Here is a 21,490-nt window from a genome sequence, read left to right as displayed (position 1 = left end):
CCAGGGTAATCAGCTAAGGCTCACCAAATTCTGTGAGTATGACGGGACTCAGCATTTTCCCGAGTCTGTGCAGGGTGAATCAAGCAGAGGCTGCAGCATGAATCACTCCGTTCTTGCTGGAGTGCCCTGTGACATCAGCAGGCAGTACAAGTGCATGCAGGAGCGGCTGGCCTTGCCCACGCACCCGGACAGCCCTGAGGAGCCTGAGCTCTGCGGGCTCTCTCCAGCCGGGATGCTCTGGGAGGGGGGGAGATCAGTGCTCTCCTGCCAGCACCAACGCAGAGCAGCTGCAGTGATCACTGCCCTCTGCTCTGTCCTCTTGGCATTAAACAAAAACACCCAAGTCCTTAACAATACTGAATAATTGAATGGATATTTGAAAATTGTTTATTGTTTTTATAGGGATTCATGGTATTCATAAATCTTTAAATCTGTCTTCAAATGCCAGCTGGTTATATTCTAAGTCTATATTGGCTGAAGAGATCACTGTTGACTTTAAATATTTCATCAAACTTGTCTTATTAGATTAGAATTTCAGAGTTTCTGCATTGGAATCTCAACACCGTTTGCTGTCTGTTAAATCTGAACTGTTCTAAAGCATCAATGAATACCTAAAGATACCTGCATTTTGCTAACCAGCAGATGAGATTGTTATAAAATGTAGAAATAAAAGCATTTTACTGGAAGCAACTTGGCCTACTCTTCAATTCTCCAATTCTTCACATCTGTGAGATCAATCTCATAAGTTTATTTCTGCAAGCCTTGTCTCTTTCTTGTCCCACAAAAACAGAGTGTAATGGCTTCATTCTGAAATACAACAAACTTTAAAATATTTTAATTCTGTTTTTATAAAAACAAAACCTAGCAACCACAACAACAAAAAAAAAAACTGACCTGAAAATATGAGGATACTAATCTGGAAATAATTCCATATGTAAACAAGAAAATATCCAGCTGTGCTCTTCCCATAGCATTGCCAGGTACTGAATAAAGCTTTGTCTCATCTGTTCTAATCTGAGAACCTTCAATTTTTAATCCTTTGTAAACAGAAACTTTATTGTGTTCATAACAATCCATGTGATTGTGAGTAAAATGTGTAATTCAGTAGTAGTTAACCACCTTGGTTAATGACTTCAGAAATGCCTGTAGGCAGAGTGTGAAGCTCTGTGCCCTGGCCTTACGCTGAGGTTCGGTGCCAAGCCCTGGCTGAATGCTGTTGTGGGCTGCAAACCTAGTGTGCAGCTTTTGTGATGGAAGACTCATCACAGAGCAGCACAGAAGGAATCCTTGTTAAGTGGTTTGTCTGTTGGGTCTGTCTGGGCTTCCTGTCCAGGGGTGCAGGTGACTGATGTGCAGCCGTGACCGTCCTCTTGAGAACTCCATGTATTCCACTTATTGATTTTTTGGAATGCTTTATAAAAACAAAGCAAAAGGAGGGGTGGCATGTAGAAGAGAGTAGGTGAGAAGCTAGAGAGGTGCATTGAGTTAGTGTGCAATTAAAAAAGCAAGTAATTTTGTGTACTAAAAGAACATGTGTGTTGTTGCGAGTGGGTTTGAAAGTGGTTATGACTTTTGTAATCCTCTTTTCAATTATTTTTGTGTAGAGCTCCGTGTGTTTCCAGAGAAATTTATCGTTTGTGTCAGTAAACTTGACTTTGATCCAAGTGCTTGGACATGTGACAATGGTGGATTGGTAGGTACAAAACTGTTCTATAAATTTTGGGGTTTTTAACAGAAATTAAGCAAATATTTATATATATAGATAGATGTAGTTATGCAAGTATTTGTTACTATCATCTTGGCACTAGAAAGTCGCATGAACAGTTGAGCCAAAGTATTCAAAAGGGCATCCTGAAATGAGCCTAAATGCAGGCAAAAATGGAAATTTTGAAAGCTCAGCATTTTCTGAGCCTTATAAGTCTTGGAGACCACGTGTTTAGAAAGCTGGATATGATTTTAGCACCTTGATTTAAGGATCTTTTTCCCTTTATATTTTGTCCTTGTAACATTTTACTTTCCAAAATTCTGATGTAGCTGTTAGTAACGTCCACGGGTTCTTGTATGTTTTCTTAGCACTTGTTCTGCACAGCAACTCAAGCAGATCAGTCCTGGCCCTGCTGGGAAAAAAATCCCCAAACAGTTATGGAGGAAAAGGCACTGGTGTGTGGTTAAATACCATAAGCAATTCTCCTTAAATATTTCATCCTGAAGGCTTCATCAGGGTCAAAGGCTTCTGGATTTCATCCTGCAGTTAAGTGCTGCTGTCTCAGGAGTGCTCACACGGGCCCAGGTGCCGCTCTGTGCCCCTCGCTGAGGGTCACAGTTACACCCCAAGGTCTGGGTGGGTTTTAGGAGTTGATCTTACATGTATTAATGTGTATTTGACCCTTGGAAAAACGTGTTTTCTTTTACTCATTCAACTCATTTTTTTTTTCCAATACCAGCCAGGGTGTTCATATTTGTAATGCTAAATGCAGATTTTCTTGTTTCGATTCCTAGCTTGGTACATAGCCTTAAGTGTCAAAGAATCAAGCAAATGTTTTTGGCACTCTCAGAAAAAAGATCTCCCTGCTCTAGAAGTACTTTGCTCTTTGGAAAATTATTACTTTTTCAGTATTGTCTTGAAAACTACTTAATGCTTGAAGTAGAAAATGCTATCTCTGCATTTTGACTGAGTAATAATTATGGGGTTTCTTATTGCTTAAGTAACTCTTATGAAATATCCAATTCCCTCATTTGGTATTTTTCATCTTTCCGTAAAATAAGAGTTGAGAAGTTTTCTTTAGTTTTTCAAGTGATTTTGTGTGGGAACGAGAAGGCAAATTTAAAAATTCAGTGTTACGGACTTGAGCTTTACTATTTCAAAATTGGATCTTGAACTGTGGAAACTGCTTTTTGTTTAAAAGGCAAGTTTAAACACTTTTATATTTTAAAAGAAAACAAATATCTCTTAGTGAGCTGATAGCCTAATCAACAATAAAGTCTTGGGAGTTTGCTTTGCTTACAGATGCAGTGTGTGTGCACAGCCCTGGCTGGGATGGGCAGTGCAGCGTGCTGGTAGGAGGGAGTAAAAGAAAGTTAGCCCTAAGCATCTTGCCTGTTTTGAAGAACTTGGCAAGATGGGAGCAGACCCTCAGCAAATATTTTGGAGCATCTGTTTAATTCTTACCACTCTCACTTAAAGGGTCCACTCCAGAGTGTTTTGTTGTTCCAGGGTTCCTAATGTACATTAGGACCAGATTTGTCATATACTCCAGCTGAGTACTTTGCCAAACTGGGGGAGTGTTTGATTGCCACTGAGAGTTTTTCAAGTTTTTGGCACTGCAAAAGAAAGGCAGAGAATCTGCACTTTGTGTGTGTCTGCTTTTCTCCATGCAGTTGAGCCGTGAGTAGGCTGGAATTCTAAACTCTGCCCTACAAAAGACCACCCAGAAGACCTTTCTGTTGATACACTCTGCAGAGTCTGTCATGGGCTGAAAATGAGGCTGTGTTTTGTTTTCTTCTCCATGTTGTTTGGGTTTGAATAATGCCACAGTGTTGGATGCAAGTTCTTTTAAACCTTTAATCAGCTGGCACCCTTGGAATTGAGGGCCTGTTTGTGTTTTACAAATGCAGTTAAGTATACATTAATGGAGACTTTGACACTTTCCTTTGTTGCTGTGACTGTGATTGACCTAGTCAAGACTTAGTGATTATGTGGTTTTTTTAACTTTTTATGCTGGTTTATGGTCTGGGTCAAGCTTTCATTCCTGAGCTCTGTCAGGGCAAATCAGGCTAAGTGTTCCCCTTTCCCATTACTGGGCACCAGTTTTATGTCAGCCTGGTGCATGTTTCCTTCGCTGACCAGAGCTCTGCTCCTTCACCTGTCTTCAGCCCTTCATTCTTTGCCTCTTCCCTGCCTTTTAGGCTGTTCTGTGTACCTCCGAAATAGGCTGTGCTTAAACAACGAGTTTCAGGGGATGTATCCAGCTGTGAAATGAAATCTTTGTCCTGCACCTCAGGAAAGATCATAATTAGATTGCTTTTGAGATATTCACAAGCACAAACCTCAGCATCAGTTGCTGGGAGAACCAATTTTAATCCTTCTGTGATGCCTCATGTAAGACTAAGGGTGGATTAGACAGTCTCTGTCAAATTAGCTTTAAGCATAAACTAATAAAATATTTGAGAGCACCTCTAAGGAGCAGGGATGAAATAAAACAGAAGAAAATCTATCGATATGTAATTTTCTAGGGTGTATTTATAAACGGGTGTGTCTGTGGTTAAGTTTAAGACACAGGCTGCAGGCAGTAATAGCGTTTTGGAGGAAGGGAAATCTCTAGTAAAGAAACAATATAGCAAGTTATTGAAATTACATAAGCAAATTGGAAGTCTTGAGGAAAAGATGGAAGAATAGGCTGAGTGATTAATGCTAAGTTTAAACATAAAACCATTGTTTCCTGTTTTACCAAACTATGTTTGTTATCTTGAATAGTTTTATCTTGAAAAAGAAGACAGTTTTGGGAACATGGCAAAAGAGGAAACCCAAGGAAATATATAAGAGCTCTGGAGAGATTAGCCATCTTTGTCAGTGACGACATTTTCTTGATTATTATTATGTAGGGAGCTATAATGGAAAATTTGAAATGGGTTATCTGGGGAAACAGTGGGAATGGAAATGGGTGGAAGACTTGTGGGCATTTGAAAATGTGCAAACAATGGAGTATTCATTGATAACCACATTGGCTTTATACCAGAATCTATGAGAGGAAGCACTTCTAGGGAAAGCATGAAGGAGGTTAAGCTAAAGATGGTATTAAAGTGGAAATTTGAAATTACTGTTTCAGTAAAATCAGAAAAGAAAGTGAGGAGTAGAAGATTGTCTTTATGAAAAAGGTCTCAGGTTTTCCACTGAGCTTGTTAAGTTACAGAGAATATTAGACAAAAATAACAATTCTATTCCAGCAGAATATTGCACTTTAAAAACCAAACTAGCCAAAAAAACCCCTTCACAGGTACACATGGAGAAAAAAGTGCTAAAGATGTGCCCAGTGCTTTTTTAAATCCCCAGCAGGGAAAAAGCCTATTTCATCTTCTTCATGCATATATATATGACTTATAGATTGTGTCATTGTAATACTTTTCAGGAGCATTAGAGAATTCTCATTGTTAAAACTCCTGAGAGCCTTAGCCAAGGGTTTGCTTGGGTTTTGATTGTACTGGGAAGAGGCTTCTGGTTCTTTCATGCAAACATGAAACTTATGTGTAATTAACAGATCTGTCCCACTGGAGTGTATGCTGGAATAGTGTGTCTATTGGAATGCAGAATGAAAACTTCAGATAGCAGCAATTTGTAAAGATTAGTATAGGACTTTATGTGGAATTTAGTTATCTTTAAAGCATTTAAGACTTATTTTTAAGTGATATCAGATTGGGTAGGGGAAGAAGGAAATGCTGTGAAATAGAATTGCACAGTTCACACTGTAAGTATAAATCTTGGAGTGTGTGTGTATCTATATGTGTGTATAAAATATTACAGTGAAGCTGCTGTGCTGGTGGGCTGCTACTGAAAAGGTCACTCTACATCCCCTCTACATCCAGCCACATATTCCTTTCCTTTCTGGGTACAATGGACCGAGTGATTCTTCAGCTGAGAATGAATTAGTTCATTGACTTGACCTAGCAGAAAACGATTTATTTGTGAAGTTTCTCTGTTTTTTGTTGGAGGATTAGTTTTCCATCATGTCAGTTCATTGAACCAACTCATCCTGTACCCACACACTTGCCAATTGTGATGCAAAAAAATGTTGCAGGAGCATGCAGCCAGGATTTGGATGAATGGAGCTGAAGCCACCTTTAGGTAGCAGCTAGAGTTACCTGAATTTGAAAGTAACATCCACAACATGTTAATGTTACATTTCTTGTAATATTTGTCTTGTTGCTGGCTTTTTAATGTCACTGTCCTTTTTGAAAATTATAAAATCTAGTTTTCTGTGATTTTAGATAATGTGCTGAATCATTTTCAGTTACTATAGTAAACAGGAGAAAAACATTAAGCTGTAGTTGGTAAATATGAACAGGGTTCACTACTGCTTTCAAAAAGGTAGAGAGGGGAAACTGCAGACTAATGAACTTTAGCCAAATTCCATATTAGTAGAACAGGCAAAGAATTGCTTGGGTGAGTTTTCACTTTTGACACCTCAAGCTCCTGTCACTTTTTTTTTTACTCATCCTTCCTGTTCTGTGCTCCTCCTACCTTCGCTTCCCTGGGCATTCTTGTCTTCAGTGCTGAACAGTGCTGGGGTCATCCAGGGACCCCTCTGTAAACAATGGGTGGTTTTGGTTTGGGTTTTTGTTGTTTGTGTGGTTCGCTTTCAGTCAGATCCCTTGGGCGTTGATCCTTGGCAGGACCACGTGTTGGGTGAGGGTGAGACCTCCCTTTCACTGTTGGTGTAACTTCCAATTAGCTTCAGTCATTAGGCTGCTGTCCCTGAGAAAGTGCATCTCAGGAATGCTCCTGAAGTCTTTGACTCAGTCATAAAAAAGCTGCAGCAGCTTTCCAGTGTTCCCTTTTGTGCCGGCTGTCTGTCTCTTCTCCTTGCAGATGGCACTCCTGAGCAGCGCTGCCAGAGGGCTGCGTTCCTGCCCCTCACCTTCCTGGGCACCGCAGTCCCGGGGCTGGAGCAGCTGGGCTCCGTGTGTGTGTGTGTGTGTGTGTGTGTGTGTGCTCCCTGCTGCCAGCGCTGAGCGGGGCAGGAGCTCCTGCAGGAGGCCGGCGAGGAGACCTGAGAGCGCTGGTGCTGGGAATTGCCTCCGTGAGATTTGTCTGAACTTGTCGCAGTTTCTTCTCTTAGCTTCCAAACTGATTTATTTTCTGCATGGCGAACGTCTCGCAGCTGTCTGCTGCATTAACTATCCAGAGAAGTGGACAAATGATGAAATGAAAACTGACACAATTATTTCAATTAGTCAGGATCAGAGAAGGCTTTGGAGAATTTCAGAGAAACCTCCCAGAGCTGGATAGAGAGGCACTAGGGCTGCAAATGAAAATCATCTGTTGATAAATGCACAGTATTTTCACTGAAAAGAGCAATTGCTGTGCTCATGCAAACTGCTGAGTGCATTAACTGTGTGACGGCTGGAAAAAGGCCAAGATATTGCTGCAAGGAATTGATTGGAAAACTTTGTTCTGTGGCATTATTTATCTGAAAAGCAGACAGAATATTAGAGTATGTATGGAATGAAATAAAAAGTAATGTTTTTTGCCTTAGATCCAAAAAGTAAGTGGAATACATCCTCAATAAATGAGTACCTCATTATGCAAAATCAGGTGAAGCAGAGCAGGAATATGGATGGTCCTGTAGCAGCAGTATAAATGATTAAGGTTGTAAAAAATTATTTCCATATGAAGCAATCCTCAAAAAGTAGGGACAAATTGAGTAATCTTTTACTCATTTTGGTAGTTGCTTTTTATGAGTCCTCCAGTTGATTTAAATCTCACTACTTAGCAGTGTTCACAAGATCCCATTTGTCAAAGCCTTGTGGTTATTTAAGATATTATCATCTGTCATCATCCTTTCACCTCCCTCATTTTCCTCTCCCCTCTCACTGCTGCTGTCCCAGCTTATGCTGGTGCTTCAAGTGGATTTGACTTGATTCTCTGCTCCTTCCTCTCTGCAGGCTTGGAGAGGACGGGCCCCCCTGGCAGAGGGGCAGGGGGAGGCTGGCAGGGCTCACCTTAAACTGCAGGGAGCTCAAGGTTTTATTTGTCTGTGGTACATCTGTGAGATTTTGGGGGCTCTAGGATTTGAAAAGGATTAACTTACTTAAGGTTTTGATAGTAATTCTTGATATTCCTGTTGGGCAAAAAATATTTTACAGGATTTTAAAAAATTGTTTCAAGGAGCAATCTGTTCCTCAGTCTTCAGCAGAAATCTCTTAGAACTAATAGGAAGTTCATAACTTGACTGAAGAGGGAAGTGAAATAGATGATGGTAAAGTTCATGGCAGGATTTTTGAACAATTTGTAGTTATTTGAAATTATTTGGAGGGACAGATCCCCAGTGTGGGCTCAGAAGTCTTGGGGGTTTTCGGGGTGGTGGTACTGGTGTTGGTTTTGGAAACCAATCTAAAACATTACACTGTTGAACAGTAATTATTTCCTGAGCTGTGCTATTCTTGTTTTACATATTTTGGGTTTGTGTAATCAGTGCAATCAAGAGTATTAGATATTCTTTACAACATCTCCTCTGGGTGTTACTGCATATTGTAATTGCATAAAAACAACATAAGAGCATAAAATTGATGTATTTTTGTTTCCAGATTTTTTCCTGTAAGTATCCAGGTGTTGGGCATCTGAATCACACTGTACACATCATGTGCTCCAAGGAGTATTCTCTTATGTCATATAACCCATGCTATGCCTGGGCAAATGCACAGTTTGCTTCAGTGTTGCTGGTGGGTGATGCTGAGGGACATCTGCACTGGCTGACCCATAGCCAGTGAGGTTTGGGTGGCACACAGAGGATCCTCATGCCAGCCTGTGAAAAGCTGCAGTACAGGATTACAGGAGGGCCTGCCTCAGGTATTCTCTCTTGATTTGTGAGCAGGAGAAAGGGGTCAAGTGCCACAGCAAATTGCTATTCCCTTATTTTATAAAAATCCCTTTCAAGTATGAAATGTGTGTCTCGCATGCATATCCTCTTTCATAATTACTGGAGTCAGGAACCTAAAAATTGATGGAAATGGCTGGCTGAAGATACATGATTATAAAAAAGTGGTTTCCTTTAAAATTCATTGTCACTGTGTTTCAGATTTTTCTTTAGTGTCATTGAGAGAAGTTAATTGGGTTGAAAAGCTGTTGTCTATTCCTCCATTTCTTATCAGTGGACACTTTCTCTGAAGATAGAATCTGAGTCTTGTAGCATCAGTCTATAAAATCAGAATGATTAATAGCTCAATTACTTAACATTAATTTTAGCTGTTCTTGCCTTCAAGCAAATGCACACAGTCTGTGTCACGTGCTGCTCAGTATGTAAATAAATCAGTTATTTTGGGAGCACTTCTGTGCCTTTAGAAAGTGTGATGGGGTATTTGCTCCCTGTGTTACACATAGGTCTGATTTATAAAAAGGCCCCCCTGCAGCTCTAAGTTTTAGAAAGAATCACATTTCATTTGTTCTCTGCCATTTACAGCAGGAATTCTTCTATTTTCTCTTCTTTAGTGGGTGTTCAAATGCCAATTTAGAGAGCTTTGAATATCCAACACTCAGAACAGTCTGGGATTCCTCCTATATGTGAAATACAGTTAAAATCTGGACGAAATACTTCAAAAGGAAGAGGGCATTTTCCTCATAGAAGTCATGTGCTTTAAACTAATCTGGTGATGCCTGGGGGACCTTTGAAATGTTTGCAATTGCCAGGACTTATGTATTGAGTGAGAAACTTGGGTTCACACCTTGTGCTTTGAGAAAGGGGAATGTGTATCACAGGGGCTTGTAACAGACTGGGCCAGTGCTTGGACTAAATAATGCAGACCATAGGGTCTCCTGAGCATCAGGACTGAAAATCTGTGGTGTCACGTTCAAGGGAATTTTGGTAGTAGATGATGAAGACTGTGCTGATCTAGGAGTTTGATTTTGCCTTCTTTGCTAGGTCGTGGGAAGGTTGAACAGTTCTGCTCCTCCTGGACAGATGCAGTTTGCTCTGGTTGTTACATTCTTTCAAGATTGAAATTGGAGTTTTTTGAAAACCTCCAGCATTCCTTAAAAATACTTATTTCAAAGGCAATACCAGTATTCCAGTGTAACCTTAATGGTTTTTACTGGAATTTACTGACTTTTACAGCAAGACAGTCTTTAAAATGTAGATCAATATTCTACAAATCTGATCAAGGAACTGTACTTCAGGTTGAGATTAATATCCATTTCTGTACTTGGAAAACTTCTACAAGTGTTTTATGATGTGGTTGGAGTTCATATGTAGAACTGCCAGGACTGATGCATCACTACATTGGAAATGCAAAAAAATTTGCATCTTGAAACTGTGGGAAGCTTTTCCTTCATGTGGGTTGGGAGAGGGCAGGAGGCGAGACCCAAAGTCCTGTCTCTGTCACTTTTTTATCAGTTAGATTGTAATGTCTGATCCATCCTTCCCTCAGAAGCCTCCTCACTTGCTTTAAGGAGCCCTTTTTGCTTATCAGATTGGAAGGAGTCCTGTCTGACCTCTCTGATCTGCCCATCATCTGTCAGGACACCTCTGAAACCTAAAGGTTATCTTTGATGGTTGAGCTCATGATGCAGCTTAGAATGACGCTGAGAGAAATCATCCAATTGCCACCTTACTTAAAGGTCCTCTCAGTAAGGGTTTCTGTCTTATTCATTTCACTAATTTTTATTTTATTGTATGGACCTGGGATAATACGTTAGTTCATAGCTTTGCCTATTTTATTTTTATAGCCCCCTCCCATTTGCCACCATGATATAAAAATTGATTTCTTGAACCCACTGGTGAATTCTATTAAGTATTTTTGATGAGCCACATTGATAAATGCATTTTAAAAACTGTGTTTTGTATGATGGGGTTGGGAACCAGACATGAAATTTAATTATCTCTTAGTCTTACTTTATAAGCTTGTGACACTGAGAAGAGTGAGAGACAGCAAGCAAGCATGACACCAGAGAGGCAGGAAAGGGGGGCAGCAGTGTTCACTTTGAAGATTTTCTTTCAACCCAGTATTAGACTGGAAGAAAAAAAAAGAAAAGAGTATTTGTATGACTATATTGTCATGCTGGAAAGGCCAGAGCTTCCACTCTGCTTCAGGGTAATGAGTTCCTCTTCAGGGTAAGGGTCCCTCACAAGTGCCCATCCATGGGTAGCTCTTCAACAGATATCTAGTGCTGTACTGCTGAATTCAGGAAAGAGATGGAGACAGCAGTGAATGCCCCTTCTACACTTCTGAGGGTTTCTTTTTCAGCTTGAGTGTGTAGTAAGTGGAGTAAGATAGCTGAAAAAAAAGGGAATCTTCAATTTGATAAACCTTTCAGGAAGCATGTTCTGTGCCTAGCAGTGTGCCTGATATTTCTCTGTAGGCTTTGATAGATATTTTTCTTCCCCCAAACATCTCTTTGGATAAGTGTTTAGGACCTTGAATTCAGGTTTGGGGAGGCCAGTGTCATGAGCAGGTAGGCTGGTAAGACTTTGCAAGCTTCACTTCTGCGGGCCCTTCTGTGCAGTTTTAGTGACAAAGAGGACTGAGCTTACCCTGGGATTTTAAGAGCACATATTTTTAATAGAACTTGGCAGTTCAAGGGCTAGAGAAGCATTTTAATCTTTTGTGCCCACCCAGTCTCTATACAAATGTAAATATGTCTGTCTTTAACAATTTGCCAAGAAATGTGGTTTTAATTTGTTAGCAGCGATCCCACTCCCTGCAGCTCTCAGAGTCGAATCGCAAGTCTGGTGGTGCTTTGACATTTTTCTCTGTCATGGTGTCATTGTTTATATGATGTCTGCTTCTGCTGTCCTCCCTTTTATGCCTGGAATATTTTTCTTTAATTATTTCATTGCCTAAAAGGAATCTGGGATTACTAGACAGGATGAGAGCAGATTAGCTTTTTTTCTTTCTTTAGCAAGTCCTGAAGTTCCCATAGGAAATAAATAGTATTCTCAAAACAGGCGGTGTGTTTTATTTTTTTTTTAATTAACTAAAATTATTAAGCCTAATAAAGAAAATAAAGGAAGTATCACCAATAATGGCTGTGTGTCTTAGTAGTATATGAAGTGCCCACTGTTGTTATTTATGACTCCCTCTGCCTTCTATTGTGGACTTATTCCAGCCTTAGGGAGTTTACATCACTAGTAATAGCAAAAGGCTCTCTGGTTCCCACAGTGTCTTTCAGAGCCTGACTCATATGCCTTATGTTAATTGTTCAGCTCTCAAAATACAGCACTTACAGGGTGTGGTTCCGAGGGGAAAATCTACTGTACTTAGAGGGCATGTTCAGAAGTGTTTCACATATAAATCATTTTGGTTTTTACTTTTTTGATGCCTTAACCCTTTCTGTCACTGCTTTATGTGATAAGTTATGTGAAAGCAAAACAAAAGGTCGATGACAGCGCAGTGAAGGGAATGTGTTAGCCCTGCAACTTGGGGCCATTAGCTCCAGCCTGACTCAACTCCAAAGTGCTGCGATTTTGATCCTGGCCTCTCTGCAGGGTCTGCTCCTCTCAGCCTGGCAGGACCATCCCAGTCCTGCAGGGTCCGGAGTCAGAGGCAGGTCAGTGCTGGGGCTTATTCCTTATCTGCAGTAGAGAGTATGTGGGGACAGGCGCTAGCCCCAGGCCTCCCCTGGATCTTGTACTAAGGGCTCCTTTGCAGGCCTTGCTTGCCACAGTGCCAAGAGTTGCCTCTCAGAGTGGGCTGCTGATCCTGGCCTGGTCAGCACGCTGGGGGCTGGAGAACAGTTAACAGAATTAACCTGACCCGTTTCCACCCAGCAGGAGCTCAGATGGGCTCCGGCTCTCTGGCCAAGTATGAGTGCTCTCCAGCTGCTTTGATGCAGGGTGATTGTGCAAGACCCTTCAGCCTCCAAGTTGTGTGACTGTTACTGGAAATCAAAATAGTTTCTACAGACTTTGCAGTCTCTGCCTTCTCTTAAAATTAGCATAGGGCTCCAGTATCTTAGTAGTATTTCTTTCTTTAATAGCTTACAAAGTATGAAAATATATTTAGTCAAATTAGGGGAATCTACCTCCAGCAAGAATAGAAGCAGCAATTAATCCCTCAGATTAAACTAGTTAAGCTTGATTTCTGAGGCTGGGATCACATTGCATGTATGCTGTTTTCTGCCTGCTGTAAACACACTCGTTGCACCACGAGTGGACAGAACTTCATACGTGGCTCAATGTGCACATTTGTGTAACTTGTCTCTGAAAGGAAGGCTCAGAACAGCTGTAGCTTTTTTAAGTGCCACAATGGCTTTACTTCTTTGCCTGACTACCCTCCATCTTTTTGCAAAGTAGGAAGCTGTTTCCACTGGCTATTTCTTCTGGAAGGAGCATGGGGGTACCCCTGCCCTCTCCTCTAAAACAGATATGAAAATGGGCAGGGCTTGATCTCCCCTAAGTGACAGGTTCCCGAGGGGTGTTCCAGGCAGGGGTCATGCACAGGCTGTGGCCTTGTGCCTCTGCTGGCTGTCTCTGTGTCCCTCAGTTGTTCCGCACCGCCTGGCTCCAGTGCCTCACCAAGGAATGGGCTGGAGCTCCCCTGCGCTTGGGGAGCCCTGTCACATGCTGCATCGTGGGGGCTGAGGGAGAAAAGTGCTCTCAAAGACAAGGAGATGCACAAAGCCTCTTCTGCTCTTGACTTCACCACTTCTTTTTCCTCTCCTCCGTGGCCTCAGAGATAATGCTGTTTTGGAGTGTGTGGTAGTTAATAGTGAAATCGGCAAACGGCCCTTCTCTGGTTGAGATTGTTTCATTGCGAAGGGAAGTGCTCACAGCTTGAAGAAAAAGAGCATTTTCCTTCCCTCCCGCTCGCCCCACCCTCATATTATATAAAAGGATGGTGCTGCTGTTAGCTGAGACCAGAAAGAATTCCCCTGGTGTCCTGTAGTAGCCAACCACTACAAGCTGCGAGCGTTTAAATGTTAGAATTAAAAGTTTTAACCCTTGCCTTGTTCAGTGAGCAAATAACGCTGTGTATGGTTTTTTGTAAGTGTGGAAAATGATGGGAATTCCTCTGAGAATAAGTGTATAGACCACTGCGCCAGTCAGTCTCTTCAGAAAAAACTGACAAGCGTGCTCCTGTCTGCAAGAGAGATTCCTGGTATTTGTCACAGTTTGAGCCACAAAGATGTCAAGTATTTGCCAACAGTTTCCTCAGATGGTTTGGAAAGCTACGTCCTTTACATTGCAGCCTTGTTTGTTTGTGGTGTATTTTAGCATACAAAATATGTTGCTTGAGAGTCAAGGGGAGGGAACTGACTAGACTCCTAAATATTAAAAGATTAAAAATAATTGTTTCTTTTAGATTGCTTAGATCAAAATAATAAAGAACAGCTGTAAATCTTAGTATTAGAAATGGAGCTTTCTGTTGAATAATCACAGTTTGATGTGTCATGCTTTAAACCTGTATTTTTTTTTGGAGCAGAAAGAAGAACTTTCCAATGGGACGTCTAAATATTTTACTGAATCTGCTGAGAACAAGAAGCTTAAGATTAGTCTGAGTGAACAAATAAAGCAAGACATCCTGAGAAAAATGTATGCCACTATTCTTTATAAGCTTTTGAATTTATAATTGGTAAACTTTTATTTGGTAGAATCTAGCTCATGAAATAAAATCTTAAATAATACAAAATTTGAAATAATATAAACTACTTTACAAAAGATTGTTTTAAATTACTGAAAGATTACTGCTGTAGTGTGGATAAGCACATAAAATGATTGATGTTTTTTACAGCATGGAGAAAGCTATTACAACCCACACAGATGTAACACATAGCACTAGGCAGAGTCAAAACAGGCTGTTTTTCCTTGAATGAAGCTCTGAGCCAAAATAAATATGTGATGCTTGAATCGGGTGAAAAACACTTCACAAATGTTTTTTGTTGTTCATTTTGAGACTCTGGCTCAATAGTCGCAATTAGAGAGTATCCCTGATTGAGTGGATGAGGAAGATGAGCTGATCAGCTGAACTTGTCACTGCTCCATGTGGTAGCAGGACCCCATCCCAAGCTGTGGGAGATGCCAGCAGCCCCAAATCACCTGTGAAATCAGGGATTTGCTGTGAACCCTGGCAACTTTTCTTTTTACCACAGTTGTCTCATGTGTTGCCTTTGTGTTGCCAAAGCAATAAGATTAGCTTTGGAGGCATGCCAGTTCTACCTGGTTTGGGTGAGCCCTCTTTGAGGGGAGTTAGATGCTCTGTCCCGGGACCTGCTGGGCAGCAGAACATGGTCTCAGTGTGGGGCCGTCTCTAGCAGCTGTGTGTTTAGACTCCAAATGCAGCTTCAGGACTTGGGCATAAAGTTCATCTTAAGGGCTGTGTGAAATCCAGATCCATAGGTAGCGTGCTGCTGAGGAGTGTTTATGTACTGCTGCTCCGTCAGCTCCCTTGTGATCCCATTTTCCTGTGTAATTCCTTTCAGAATATCATCTACTTGCATTACCCAAGTCCTTGCCAGATGAATGGGCTTGATACTAGATGAGTAGTGGTTAACTTTGAAGCAATGCTTTGAAATGTCCTGGGAAAAATTCCAGAGGAACATTCTAAAATAGAGATTAGGAGCTCTCACACAGAGGCGCACTCACTGCCTCCCGCCTGCCCCCTCTGTCCCATAGATATGCATTATGCATGTGGGTATATGGGAATGGTTTGCAAGCATTTAGGCACTTAGGAAATGCTATTTTATCTAGCCAGTTCAGAAAGGAATTCAATATACTTCTGCTCTGTTGACCTTTAACATCGGTAATGAATTCAGTTCTGCCTCTTGGAAGAGAGTGTGAACTCACTCTTTCGGAGCTTAGTCATTAATAAATAGGGCTCTCCCCTACAACAGTGGAAAATCAGATGGATAATGCTTGATATTATCCACACTAGACAAACATTGCTGCTTGTCAAGATGATACACAGGGATTTTTTCCACGTTCAGAAAGAGGGTGGCCCAAGTGGTGTTTCAGAGTTGGAAAAACAGTAAATGGAGTCAGTAAAGATTCTTTTTTAATTTAAAAAACAAAATTCATTTTTATTGCAGTGTGAAGAGGACAAAACCAAGGAGAAGTAGTGCAAGCAAACCTCAAATCAGCAAGGACTCCAAGAAAGTGTATCTTGGCTGGGCAGACTCGCAGACAGAGAACAGAAACAGTGACTGTGAGGCTTCTCTGAGTGCTCGCTGTGCTGTGAAGCGCAGGAGCCCTGGCCTGCTGAAGGACTGCACAAACACAGCTGAGGGCAGCCTGGGCCTCCCTGAGCCAGAGCAGAGAAAGGATGTTCATCAGGGACAGCCAGAGGGGGTTCACAGGCAGCACAAACCTCGCTCTCTGCAGCGGCCAGAGGCAAGGCTGCTCGGTGAGAGCCCTCCGTGCAGCTCTGAGTCAGCGCCGCCGGCTCCTGAACAAAGCCAGGGAGTGACCAGAGCACAGGCTCAGCTCGAGACCTGTGGCTCACAGCGAAAGCTGGAGCACCTCACAAAAGTGTCCACTGAAGGGACTCCTTTAACTGACATCAATACGGAAATGAGTGAGTGTGACGATAATTGTTTGGGTCCATTCCTGGAGGAGACAACACCTCTTCATTCCAAGTTGTTTTCAAAGCAAGATGTGACAGAGACTGTGGTTGACAAGGAGTCATTGACTTTGAGAAAAAACCCCTCCTGGTCTCTTTCTGTGAGCAGCAGTGGAGTGCAGTGCCAAAAGGAGCCAAGCACAGCCCCTGAAGAACTGCCTGCAGTGCCAACACCATGTCTAGAGCTGCGCCCCGTGTCTTCAGAGAAGCTTTCCCAAAAAAGAAAAAAAGATGTGGAAAATGGTCTCGGGAAGTTAAAACTGCGAAGGCTTAAGAAGTCAAAATCTGAAATACTGCCTTGATAGCATGGGTGGTCAGCCAAGGTTGTGCCTAAGCAAAGTGCAGGAAGCAATTCAAAATGATGGAAAACAATAGAAATACAAAATCAAAATTAGAGAACACAATAAGAAAATTTAGTTAACTAAGGATCTTAGTCATTTGGCACTGTAATACAGGTAATCCTTTTAAGTCTTTAGGAATTAGTCATGATTATTACACAAGTCAGCATCAGATTTATAGAAAGAAAAATCTCATAAAATACTATTTACTAAGTACAATTTTAGATTTATACATATTTAGTGCTATTAAAAGGTCAAATCAGCTGCTGACAGCGAAAGTTAAAACTCCTTGTATGATCTGTTAGCAGCTGCAGTTATTTGCTATCTTGCTTGTTTCTGAGCATGTAGTTTATTTTAGTAAAAAATTAACCCTTTCTCTATATTAGAAAGTTATCTTGAGATCACATGATCTTTACAGCAATAAAGCAAATTAAGTTTATTTCAGATAACTCTGTAACCAGGATTATTAGCTGATGATTTGAGGCCCACTTTTTCAGAGAAGTTTCAAAATAACTATACTTTCTGCTTGTGTAGTTTTGATATGAACATTTAATTCTAGCCCATGTGGATACAAGTCATCATGCATTCAGTCTTGGGGAAGAATGAAGATTTCTTTTATATATTTAGATTTATATGTTTACACCTGGATTGCAAACATTGTTCTTGGGTGAAGTTCATATATAAACATATATGCATATCTTCATGGATACATGTTTCAAAATGAGGCCTTGCTTGTGTGCAAGGGCAACACACTGGTTTTCATGTGCAAGTAACACTAGAGTTAAATCTCATTTTAAGATAAATTTTAATTTCACAGTGCTTGTTCATACTGCTTCTTGAATTTAAATGCTAATGAGCTAAGGAAATGTACCTTTTTATTTCATGCTTATCTTTTAAAATGTGTAGAATAAATGTATAAGCCATTTTCTTTGCTCATTCTCGAGCTCAGTGTGACACAGCCGCTGAGGCAGCAGGAGCGCAGCCGTGTCCGTGGCATGCAGCAGGCCCAGGAGGGACTGCCCACTCTGCCCTGGCCTCCAGGGCTGGGCACAGCTTGGGCACTGGAGCGTAACAAGGATAGAGAGGTGTTTGAGAGCTTCCAGAGGAGGGCATGAGCATGGGGGAGCCCTGTGAGGAGCAGCACTGGGTCTGCTCAGCCTGGAGGAGACTGAGGGGACACCTCACTGCAGCCGCAGCCTCCTGGTGAGGGCAACAGGAGGGGCAGGCACTGATCTCCTCTGTGTGGGGACCGTGACAGCGCCTGGGAATGGCCTGAAGCTGTGTCAGGGCAGGTTTAGCGTGGATATCAGGAAGAGCTTTTCCACCCAGAACCTGGCTGGGCACTGAGCAGGCTCCCCAGAGAAGTGGTCACTGCACCAAGCCTGGCAGAGCTCAGGAAGCGTTTGAACAGTGCTCCCCTGCACGGGTGGGATTGTTGGGGTGTCCTGTGCAGGGCCAGGAGCTGGACTCTGATGGTCCTTGTGAGTCCCTTCCAGCTCAGCATATTCTGTGCTCTGCGATTTTGTGTGAAGTAGTTTAGAAAAATCTCAGTGACATTTACTTACGACTGTGGATCTCCTCATTGAGGTTAAGGACGTGATTCACATCCAGGAGCATTAGAGTTGGTGGTGTAACCCAGGTCCTGATGAGAGTTAGCTGCTCTGCAGCTGACAGCAGGACTCTGCTGATTGTGCAGCTTCCTCCTGCTGCAAGTGATTTCTGCTCTTGCTGCAAATGAAGAAGATTCTGCATGTGTCTGGAAGACATGTTCTCTTTTTTCTTTCAGCTCTTTGGGTGATGTTTCTCAGTGCTTTGCAGTCAGGTTGCAAATCCTTACCCAGCTCCAGGCTCTACTAAAAGCTCTTTCCCAGTACCAGCAAAACCAAGGCTGCAAAGAACCTGGTTTGGAGGAAGAAGAGCCTGAGGTATGTTTGCTGTTGGCTTTTTTATGCACTGGAGATACTGGGCCAGGAAGGGAATAAAAAGCACCTTTTTTGATGGACTTGAAAGAGGAGCAGGGATAGTACATTAAGCATTTATCAGAAAAATGAGAGTAGTTAGAATAATTTGATAGTTTATATTAAAGTCTTAGCATAGACAATTCAAGCATCAGAAACCAGAGGGCAACCACATCTAGTTTTTATCACACCAGTTTTCATCATTTCATCACCACTGTTATTATGTGTGTGTGTGTGTGTATATATATATATATATATACATATATATACATATATATGTATATATATGTGTTAACCTTATAATTAAAGTTTTAGTTTTAATCTTGACTGAAGAACATACCTGCCTGCACCCTTTCAAATGAAGGTCGTGCTTTTAAAGGAGGCTTAGGTAGGTTAAACTGTTGTCTGTGTAGGTAAGAACACTTGATTTTTCCTTTAGGATATTTTGTTATGTTACTTAAAATGCTGGTTTTATCTCTTTTCTGCTGCCTGGGAACATCTCCCTTTCAAAGCAGTGGTCATGCAACAGTGAGAGATGAAAGGTGATGGAGGGTGTTAGAGGCTGGGGAGTCAGAACAAAGCTGGGCTTTCTCACAGGTCCACGGTGGTGTTATTCCATTTGTCCTTACTGTCTTGATAAGTTGTAGGCTCTGTGCAGCTGTGTATTTTTGAGCTTCATTGCTATCAAAAGTTGTGTGTTGGATCCTCCCAGAAATGCAGCTATTTAGGGAAAAGACTTTGAATTCACAGTCATTTCTGGGTTTCAGAAGGTGTTGCTGCTCAGACCTGTGCTTTCTTTTGTCTGTGCAGCAGGCCTTTTATACCAGCTGGTCTTTTGCAAACCTGGTGGTGCTTTGGCGGTGCTGGGACACAGAGGCTGTGTCTGTGTCTCTCTCCTCTCTCTGCTTCAAGCCCAGGGTCATCTTCTTAGACTTTGCTTTTTTCTTCAACACCCATCCACCTGCACCCAGAGGACTGGCAAAGGTGTGGTCTGACATGCTCTAGAACCACAAATTTGATTTCCTAAATCAGGTTTAGAGGGAAAAAAGGGAACTGGAAACTGAGCTGGAGTAAAATTAGCAGTTTGCAAGTCTTGGCTTTCTATTATCAAATTGCTTCCGAGCAGCACTAGCATACCTTTCTCTAAAAGTAGGGAATACCGAATATCTGTTCTCTTCTGAAGCTGCCATTGAAGCACAGAAACAATATCTTTGGTTCTTTTTTTTATCCTAAACCAGCCAGCTTTGGTGGGTTATTATTTTTAATGAATCATCTGGTTCATTTGGTCTATGCTTTTGCTGATAATGAAACAGTTGTTTCCTAGCGAAACACTCTCTAATGTGTACAGATTGTTGTTTCCATTATTCTTTACATCAAAGCAGTTAAAAATATTTGTTTAGTGGACTTCTGTGGTTAAACACATATCAAAAGCTAGACCAGCCTTTTACATAATCATTTATAAAGAGGAATCAGCTCATGTGAAATCTCCCTTGCCCAGTGCTGGTTGGTAGGAAGGTTTTAAGTATCCCAAGATCTTGTGGGTGCTAAGCTTTGTGCAGGTTCTGGTGTTACCTGCCAGGTAAGCACCCAGACCTCCCTTGCTACAGAAGGCTTTGACCAGGTGAGGTGTTAAGTAGCTTCTGAAGGCATTTCTTTGGTCAGTGTGAACTTCCTTCCCTCTCACTGCTCAGCATGTGGATTGCATTGGATGAGTTGTAATTGGCGTTTACATCATCATCTCATTGGCTACTGACTAGAAAATGGTTTCTTCCTAAAGAAAAAAAAAAAGGAGGGAAATATTTTTCTGTTTGGAATAAGAAAGATGTGAAGTATAGACTCTCCCAGATTGCATGCTAGAAGTAGGTATCTCTGTGGCTTTATCAGTACCCAGGGAAAGGTTCTCTATTCAAACAGGCTGCATCAAACAGAGGTAATAACTCTGAGCCTTTTTGCCAGCAGTGGGAAGTGTGGGTTGGCCTCAGAAATTAGCTTTAATAAAAGGCACTCCTCACTTCTTTGCTTTGTGCTTTTTTCTCCTTTAATAAACATAAACTCGCTGGCAGTAACCTGGGTGCAGGAGAAGATGAGGGCTGAGGGAACGGCCGCGCACGGAGCCTTTCATCACAGGATATCAAAGCGCTCCACTGAACCTGGAGGGAGCTGGCGGTGCTGCTTCTGACGGCTGGCGCAGCACTGAGGGAAGAGCTGCTCCCAGGGGAAAGCAAACTGGGTAAGGAGCAGCAAATTCTTTCATCAACTCACACGAGTCCTTTCGTCCACCTGTTTCCCCCAGATAGTTAAAGTCGAGCCTGGTAGTGCATGACCTCATCCTTTACACAGTGGCAGTATGGTGACATTTTTAGGTAGGGACTTTTTGGTTCTTTAGTGTTGCCTTATGCTGGGAAACCCTAATAGTTGTGGAAGTGATGGAGTGTCACAAGGCATTTCAGCCATAACCTGGAATTTGTTCAGGAAATTAGCCACAACTCTCCTACATTCTTTACTATCCATTTAAATTATTCCAGAGCTGGGAATCTGCTCCTGTGAGAGCTGACAGTGCATCTTTTGTAAAGGAAAATTTCAGTTTGCTCCCATTCTGTCCGAGTTAAATCTTTTAGTACAGCAGTAGGAATTGGTACTCTAGCTCCATAACTGCCTTATTTGCTGGCATAATAATTATCTTTTTTATTTATGCATCAGATCTTTAAAGAAGACTATCTGGAGCGCTAATTCTAGAGCTGGGCATGCCCCTTTTTAATATTAATATGATCTCATAGTGCTAGAATGAAAGGAATAGGGATTTATTTCTCCACCCTGTAGGGAAACTGGTTAAAACAATTTGCACATCACAGAAGGCGCTGGCTGGCAGATCTGGGCTGGGACTCCAGCCTGATGCTGTCGGATCCCGCGTGGCCCTGCTGCTGCCCCAGT

At 41.8% G+C, this 21,490-nt stretch overlaps 1 protein-coding gene across 5 annotated transcripts in view; it reads left to right on the top strand.

Moving 5' to 3' along the window:
• The window catches only part of SLX4IP (SLX4 interacting protein), an 84,091-nt gene that overhangs the window by 51,981 nt on the left and 10,620 nt on the right, over nucleotides 1-21,490 (top strand). For 3 of the 5 annotated variants that reach the window (XM_074536575.1, XM_074536576.1, XM_074536578.1), the window contains 4 exons: nucleotides 1,605-1,693; nucleotides 14,131-14,240; nucleotides 15,734-16,718; nucleotides 18,388-20,363. In XM_074536575.1, coding sequence (XP_074392676.1) covers nucleotides 1,605-1,693; nucleotides 14,131-14,240; nucleotides 15,734-16,565 — 1,031 coding nt within the window. In that variant the 3' untranslated portion in view covers nucleotides 16,566-16,718; nucleotides 18,388-20,363. Of the gene's footprint in view, nucleotides 1-1,604; nucleotides 1,694-14,130; nucleotides 14,241-15,733; nucleotides 17,526-18,387; nucleotides 20,364-20,622; nucleotides 20,790-21,490 lie in introns of those variants that run through there. The other 2 variants (XM_074536573.1, XM_074536574.1) reach the window with 2 other exon arrangements.

Source organism: Zonotrichia albicollis, chromosome 3 (assembly GCF_047830755.1).
Source record: "Zonotrichia albicollis isolate bZonAlb1 chromosome 3, bZonAlb1.hap1, whole genome shotgun sequence".
Classification (NCBI taxonomy): Eukaryota; Metazoa; Chordata; class Aves; order Passeriformes; family Passerellidae; genus Zonotrichia; species Zonotrichia albicollis.
This window is presented reverse-complemented; position numbering and strand designations above follow the sequence as displayed.